Source organism: Drosophila obscura, unplaced genomic scaffold (assembly GCF_018151105.1).
Source record: "Drosophila obscura isolate BZ-5 IFL unplaced genomic scaffold, ASM1815110v1 contig_25, whole genome shotgun sequence".
In the NCBI taxonomy this organism is placed as follows: Eukaryota; Metazoa; Arthropoda; class Insecta; order Diptera; family Drosophilidae; genus Drosophila; species Drosophila obscura.
In genome coordinates, this window is record NW_024542812.1 from 1476883 (window position 1) to 1484354 (window position 7472).

A 7472-nucleotide genomic window follows, 5' to 3' on the forward strand; every position below is an offset into this window, starting at 1 on the left:
TATATAGTGTTCCAGGAACACAGATCAATAACTTGATTGACACCTATATCTCCACTCCGTAGATGCTGCGTCACTTTCGCGGAGAGTGTCGTCCGAAAGTCAATCATCTTATCACCTAATCAGCTTATCACCCACTGCCCACTCGAACAGGCTTTCCGTCCGTCTGCGGTTTGGTCAGATAGCAAAAGATAGGAATGGGCAAGCAGCCAAAACCCTATAAAAGCGGCTCGCAGCTCTACAGACAGCGTATTAATTTCGCAATATGTTGAAGTTCGTGATCTTGTTGTCTGCTGTCGCCTGCGCCCTGGGAGGCACCATCCCAGAGGGTCTCCTGCCCCAGCTGGATGGCCGCATTGTTGGAGGCTCCGCCACCACCATCAGCAGCTTCCCCTGGCAGATCTCCCTGCAGCGCAGTGGTTCCCACTCCTGCGGTGGCTCGGTCTACTCCTCCAACATCATTGTGACTGCCGCTCACTGCCTGCAGTCCGTGTCCGCCTCGACCCTGCAGGTCCGTGCCGGTTCCACCTACTGGAGCTCCGGCGGCACCGTCGTCAAGGTTGCTTCCTTCAGGAACCACGAGGGATACAATGCCAACACCATGGTCAACGACATCGCCATCATCAAGCTGAGCTCCTCCCTGGGCCTTAGCTCCACCATCAAGACCATCGGTCTGGCCAGCTCTGCTCCCGGTAATGGCGCTGCTGCTTCCGTCTCCGGCTGGGGCACCCAGTCCTCCGGCTCCAGCTCCATCCCCACTACCCTGCAGTACGTGAACGTGAACATCGTCAGCCAGTCGTCGTGCGCTTCCTCCAGCTACAGCTATGGTAGCCAGATCAAGTCCACCATGATCTGCGCCAAGGCAACCGGCAAGGATGCCTGCCAGGGTGATTCCGGCGGCCCATTGGTCTCCGGCGGTGTCCTCGTTGGTGTTGTGTCCTGGGGCTATGGCTGCGCCTTGTCCAACTACCCCGGAGTCTACGCCGATGTTGCTGTCCTCCGCTCCTGGGTGATCAACAACGCCAACTCGATCTAAGAACTTTGCGAAATTAAACAATACTTGAGCACATTTGATATCGTTTTACTATTGCTGTAGCCAGAAACATTTTCTTTGCGGAATCCTTTCAAATTTCTGAATCGAAGTTCCCTTAACAAGGACAGTCTTATTAATGGCTGGGAATAGGAGTAACCTTAAGATAATATTTGTACATACTTGAAGTTTTGAAATCAGTGATAACTTTGGTGATATATGTATGTATCATATATCAAGAGCTGTGGCATGGGACTTTGGGGATCAATCGCTTATATATCACCTGTATAAAAGATATGGTGTAGTATCATTTCCCCTTCAGCGCCATTCACAAGTCAAGTTCTTCCTTAAGTCCATTTAATCAGTCAAATATATTAATCAGTCATGGGCTGTTGTTTTGTATGAAACAGAACTGATTGCCGCTATCATACTCGTGTGTATGTGAAATTCCTCGCAAGTTTTCAGTCAACTGCGTCATTCCGTTCGGCTTTGAATTAATCTAAATATGGAATATCGTGCGAATATTTTTGGCAGCCTCTGATTAGAGAATATTGTCCTTCGAAAGATGTACAGCTGGGTTCAATGAAATAGAAGTTCCGCACCTTGTGAGAACCTATCTCAGGCTGAGGTATGCATGAGTCTGTCCAGGGTCCTGAATCACAAGATAACTTTGTCAACAGCTGAAATATAATGGCTACCTAAATCACAACACTTTTTTTGTTCTTTTAAGTTTTAAATGTTTTGTTTATTGTTGCGGGTTGCTATTGGTTAGTTTTACTACTTGAACGCGGCGTATGTATGTTACTTCTGGACTCCTGATGGACTGCCGACTTGCGTGTTTGTTATTTGCCTGACTGCTATGGCTGATGGACTGCCGATCGACTGCCTCGTCTCCAGGCCAGGCAGTGCCTTTTATGGATCGGCCGGGCACCGATTTTCCCACTTATTTACAATTATCTTATTTGGGAATTTTTGAAGGTTCTTTTCATAAATATATATTGCCGAGTGGATTGCCCGGTAATAGAGGGTTACCTAACGCAATCGCCTCCCAACAAGTGTCCAATGTCCCAGGTAAGGTGATCGGTGTGTACCGGTACCGTGGGAAAAGAATTTCGTTTGAACTTCGTGAATATATTTTTAGGAATATTTATTTATTTAATATTATTTTAGGTGCTCATTGCGTAAGCCCCCTTGTGCCGGTCTCCTGTCTTTTGGCACGTCTAAGTTTTAGTTTTTGCTGGGTGTTGATCTCGTCATTTGAGAGCTCGGGTTACTTGATTTTGCTTCGGTGGGTGTTGGTTATATAATCTTGGCCAGCGCCTTTCCGTCGATTTTAATAGACTCGAGTGTGAGCATCAGAAAACCCATGAAATTCCGTTACATATGTATTGAAACTTCTTGTTTTTCATGACTTTAGACAATTACCCATGAAATCTGCATTTTATAGAAATATAAGTGGTAGAGGGTGTACCTAGAGGGTCGAAGGGAACATACATATGTACATTGGAAATTTTTCCTGGTTATTTTTTTTTAAGTCTAAATACATATCACATTATATTTTTGCGCCTAAAAATCTAGCTATCCCTTTTTAGGTATCATTTCAAAAAAATCCTCCTCCCCCTTAGCAAAATCTTGCCCTTACGAGAAGTAGAAGTACTCGGTTAAATTGTTTGAAATAAAAAAAAACAAAACAAAAATACAATTTTAGCTTAGTACGCTCAATTTATTTATTTTACTATATTATATTTATTATTATATTATATTTATTATTTATTATTTTGATAAAAGAATTTTTCAGACATAGCGCTACTTTTGTTTTTGGAGCGTAGAAGAATTCATTTCTCTAGCTGTTATAGTCTCTGAGAACTAGGCGACAAACAAAGTGGTCGGACAAACGGACATGGCTATATCGATTCGGCTATTGATGCTGATCAAGAATATATATACCTTATGTGGTCGGTAACGTTTCCTTCTCTGCGTTATATGTAATATACTCCTTAACTCTTCGAGTACCGGGTATAGAAACGGTTTTCCCGAAAGTCGAAGCACTGATTCTAGAGCTAGATATTGTCCTTTGAGATAAAGTGATTGGGATGGGATTTTCCGAAATGCTGATACGGAAACTTTCCCAATTTTGTGGAGTGGCGGCCAGCAGTGACATAGTTCTATCGCGCCTTGCGATTTTGATAGCTCCATTTAGATGATCTATTACCGGCATTACGTTTCTATTTATTTTCTGAGGAGGTTTTCTAATCAATGGACTTTGGAGCAACTGTCTTCTCTGAATGTTTGGTGGATTCTTCTGGTTTTCGTAAATATGCATAGTTATTTTGAATAGACATTTTGTATAACCAATGAAAAGTCTTAAAATAAAATTATGTACCTATGTATATGTACCTTGGTTGAATCTTTATATGAATTAGGGACTACTTTTCATATTTATAAGTTACCATGTCTGCTGGTACGCGCTTCGCTGCGTACTAAATGAATTCAATGTTTAGGAATTCATCGAAATTATGTACATATGTATGTACATATATGCTAAGCCACACTTCCTTATGAATTATATACTTGATTACTATCGGAGATTGCGCCCAGATATCTATGGTCAAGTCACTGTCCCTTCTATTTTGTGAGTCCTAATTTAGCCACACGTACACATGATAATAATAATGGGAAATTCTGATGAATTTGCGTTGAGGAGATAGTGAGCAACTATAAAAGAGGCTAGCAGTTCTCCACTTAACTCATTGAATTTGCAATATGTTGAAGTTCGTGATCTTGTTGTCTGCTGTCGCCTGCGCCCTGGGAGGCACCATCCCAGAGGGTCTCCTGCCCCAGCTGGATGGCCGCATTGTTGGAGGCTCCGCCACCACCATCAGCAGCTTCCCCTGGCAGATCTCCCTGCAGCGCAGTGGTTCCCACTCCTGCGGTGGCTCGGTCTACTCCTCCAACATCATTGTGACAGCCGCTCACTGCCTGCAGTCCGTGTCCGCCTCGACCCTGCAGGTCCGTGCCGGTTCCACCTACTGGAGCTCCGGTGGCTCCGTCGTCGGTGTTGCCGCCTTCAAGAACCACGAGGGATACAATGCCAACACCATGATCAATGACATCGCCGTCATAAGGCTGAGCTCCTCCCTGGCCCTCAGCTCCACCATCAAGGCCATCGGTCTGGCCAGCTCTGCTCCCGCTAACGGCGCCGCTGCTTCCGTCTCCGGCTGGGGCACCCAGTCCTACGGCTCCAGCTCCATCCCCACCACCCTGCAGTACGTGAACGTGAACATCGTCAGCCAGTCGGTGTGCGCTTCCTCCACCTACGGTTATGGCAGTGAGATCAGGTCCACCATGATCTGCGCCGCTTCCAGCGGCAAGGATGCCTGCCAGGGTGATTCCGGCGGCCCATTGGTCTCCGGCGGTGTCCTCGTTGGTGTTGTGTCCTGGGGCTATGGCTGTGCCTACGCCAACTACCCCGGAGTCTACGCCGATGTTGCTGCCCTCCGCTCCTGGGTGATCAGCGCCGCCGGCTCGGTCTAAGGACTTTGCGAAATAAAACAATATGCTGAAGATTACTCTGTGCCAATGTATTTATTGGGGGCGATAGGTTTCATTCACGTGTGGCAGAGTTCCAGAGGCGACTCTTCGTGTGGGCATTGTCCTTGTCCGCCTTGGTGACGGGACGCAAATGAGCTGCGTCTACAATGTCCCTGCAAGTGTTGGTTTTGGTTAGGACCCAAGTGGAGGGGCGAGGGTAAACTTACTTGAACTCTTCGTAGCTCTGGGTGCTGTAGACAGCCCGAAGCTTGGCATCGTTCCGCAGCTGGTAGAGCTCACTCTCCCGGATGCCTTGTAGACAGCTCTCCCGCAACCGTAGCAGCTCCTCCTGCGTTATCTTCAAGTCGTCCATGCTGCTCAAATAAGTTGATAGTCGTATGGCAAAATCAATTGAATTGTTTTCCCATTGTTGCCTGGGTAACAAACAGCCAACTTGGGTGGAGTGAGGGGGCTGAAATGTGGTACATTACTATTACCATTACCAATCGAGTTTCCGAGCAGTCGGCGATAAGCTCCCATTGGCCGGCGATTAATTTTACAACCCTTCGAAGAGCGCCGATGTGATCGGCCTTATGATCCATTTCATATTCGATCAGTTTGTACTTGGCTTTCGATGTGTACGCTGCCATGACCACCAGTGCGTTCGTTTTCCTCCTTCTCCTCCTTCTGGGAGTAACAACAGCCAGCGATAATACCAAGGAACGCATTGTGGGCGGAACTGAGCAGGCCATCCACAATGCGCCCTGGCAGGTGTCCATACAGATCAGTGCGCGTCACGAGTGCGGCGGCGTCATCTACAGCCAGGATATAATCATCACGGCGGGTCACTGTGTGGACGGAAAGTCTGTCACTCTGATGAAGGTGCGCGTGGGTGCCGAACACCACAACTACGGCGGCACTTTGGTGCCTGTGGCGGCCTTCAAGGTCCACGAGAAGTTTGACTTGAAGTATCTCCACTACGATATTGCCGTGCTGCGTCTGTCCAAACCTCTCAGCTTCGGCCTCTCCATAAAGGCCATCAATTTGGCCAGATTAAGTCCCGCAGGCGGAACGAATGCCACCGTCAGCGGTTGGGGCTACACAGCCCAGGAGGATAGCTACGCCGGCAGCCTCCAAACGGTACAGCTGCAGATCATCGAGCGAGGACAGTGCGCCTCCAGCATTTACGGCTACGGCTCGGACTATGTTGGGGAGGAGACGATCTGCGCCGCCTACGATGAGAGGGATGCCTGCACGGGAGACTCTGGTGGTCCACTGGTGGTTAACCATTTTCTGGTGGGCATCGTCTCCTGGGGATACAAGTGTGCACTCGATAACTACCCGGGTGTATATGCAGATGTGGCTATTCTAAGACCTTGGATAGTTAAGGCAGCAAATGCAATTTAAATAGTTACGGCAAAATAAATTAATAAAGACTTGTAAAAAGTCGCCCCCCAGGTGGAATCGAACCACTTCGAATTTCTTCGACTACGGATTTGAAGTCCGCACCCCGGACCACCGAAGTTCAGTGAGGCACTATAGTAGCTAAAGTTGTCAGTTTTATATGCGGATTGTCGCGAAAAAGCACTTGGGAATTAGTAGAACAGTGTGCACTATTTCTACAGCTTCGAACTTATCCAGTTTTGCATTATTAACAATTTAGATAACTACCACACGTGATCCGGCATGATCAGAAGAGAATGAACTAGCTATCAAAAATTCGAATCAATTAGAAGAGCTTATCCAAACATTGAGTGGGGCTATACAAGCCGCCAATAGGCATAAATATCTACAAAAAGGAAAAACAACTTTATTCAAGTATGTATAAAATTGGCAAAATATTGAAATTCATTTGGAATGCAGTAGCAAAAATATAAGCATTATGTTAACTAAAATCGCTTTCAAAGACGATTTCAATACCATTTGGATTTGGGGAATTTCAACAAAAGATCAAAGTATGTAGTGTGATAGGAGATGCGCCTCACTTGCGGGGCTGTTGGATGTGATTCTGGGTCTTCTGCTGAACAGACATCGGGGGCTTGGGCAAGTGTGCCACCTGGGCAGAGGCGGGCGTAAAATCTGTGTGTCCCTTTACAGGAGCACCGCTCACCACAGCCGAATTCACGCTAACGGGTTGCTGTAATTACAATGTGCAATTAGTTGGGTAATATGTGCTCAAATAGTTTTTCCATATAGTGGTCCCGCTTACTGTCAGACCAGTGCAATCCTCGGCATCCTTGGGGGCACGCTCCGATGCAGTGGGCTTGTGTTGGACAATGCGCATACCACCAGCCTTCACTGGAAGTCAAATAGAACATTATAGAAGTATCGAAATGCACATGACGTCAGCAGAATGTATAAAATATGTATTTTTGGACAGCACCGTCGCAATAACTACAGGTCTGCAAGTGTGTGCGTGAGGCCGCTTGCTAAGTGCATGTGTGGGAGCGTGTTGTTTCGTTTTCTTATCAACATTGGCCGAAACAGGTTAAGATACTGATAAGGCAATAGATATTGCTGCCTATTGATGTGATTGGGTGCACAATTAATTGCCAGCAAAGCACTTCCATAGCGGCTTTAATAGATTTTACAGCCAATACATTTACACACACGCACACACACAACACACATGCATGCTCACGGAGAGAAATACCTATGCAATTGCACTTACAAGCAGGTGGGTGTCCAGCCACGAGATTGGGTTGTTCATCAGCCATTTTCAATTAGGTTTTAAGCTGCAATGCACAAATATTTAAATCAATTGCTACTCTTAATCGTGCAAAAACAGTTTCCGACCTACCTCTTTCGTATTTTTTTATAAATGCGGTTGCGGTTAGCTTTTGCGTTGTAGCCGTTTTTTGACAGGCCCTCAGACATATACAGTGCTGCCAACTTTTCATCAGGAAAAAAAGCC

The 7472-nt window shown here is 46.4% G+C and overlaps 5 protein-coding genes and 1 non-coding gene across 6 annotated transcripts; 3 read left to right on the plus strand and 3 right to left on the minus strand.

Annotated features, from left to right (window-relative positions):
- The first annotated feature begins 236 nt into the window (after window positions 1-236).
- On the plus strand, window positions 237-1066 carry LOC111075621 (trypsin alpha-like). The gene has a single exon (XM_022369050.2). The coding sequence runs from the start codon at window positions 263-265 to the stop codon at window positions 1031-1033; it is 771 nt and encodes a 256-aa protein (XP_022224742.1). The 5' UTR covers window positions 237-262; the 3' UTR covers window positions 1034-1066.
- A 2713-nt stretch (window positions 1067-3779) lies between these two features.
- LOC121404587 (trypsin delta) lies at window positions 3780-4596 on the plus strand. Its single transcript, XM_041594284.1, has one exon. The coding sequence runs from the start codon at window positions 3791-3793 to the stop codon at window positions 4559-4561; it is 771 nt and encodes a 256-aa protein (XP_041450218.1). The 5' UTR covers window positions 3780-3790; the 3' UTR covers window positions 4562-4596.
- On the minus strand, window positions 4572-5011 carry LOC111075623 (coiled-coil domain-containing protein 103). Its single transcript, XM_022369052.2, has 2 exons — window positions 4786-5011; window positions 4572-4731 (listed from the first exon to the last, which is right to left on the minus strand). The coding sequence occupies exons 1-2, from the start codon at window positions 4929-4931 to the stop codon at window positions 4632-4634; spliced, it is 246 nt and encodes an 81-aa protein (XP_022224744.1). The 5' UTR covers window positions 4932-5011; the 3' UTR covers window positions 4572-4631.
- A 155-nt stretch (window positions 5012-5166) lies between these two features.
- On the plus strand, window positions 5167-6027 carry LOC111075588 (trypsin iota). Its single transcript, XM_022368960.2, has one exon. It carries the CDS (start codon window positions 5207-5209, stop codon window positions 5963-5965), a length of 759 nt encoding a protein of 252 aa, XP_022224652.2. The 5' UTR covers window positions 5167-5206; the 3' UTR covers window positions 5966-6027.
- Window positions 6007-6093, minus strand: Trnastop-uca. Its single transcript has one exon. It is a non-coding gene; the product is annotated as a tRNA-Sec (tRNA).
- Window positions 6094-6348: 255 nt separating this feature from the next.
- On the minus strand, window positions 6349-7451 carry LOC111075624 (death-associated protein 1). The gene is made up of 4 exons (XM_022369053.2): window positions 7359-7451; window positions 7230-7293; window positions 6768-6856; window positions 6349-6695 (listed from the first exon to the last, which is right to left on the minus strand). Exons 2-4 carry the CDS (start codon window positions 7273-7275, stop codon window positions 6540-6542), a joined length of 291 nt encoding a protein of 96 aa, XP_022224745.1. The 5' UTR covers window positions 7276-7293; window positions 7359-7451; the 3' UTR covers window positions 6349-6539.
- Window positions 7452-7472: the final 21 nt, after the last annotated feature.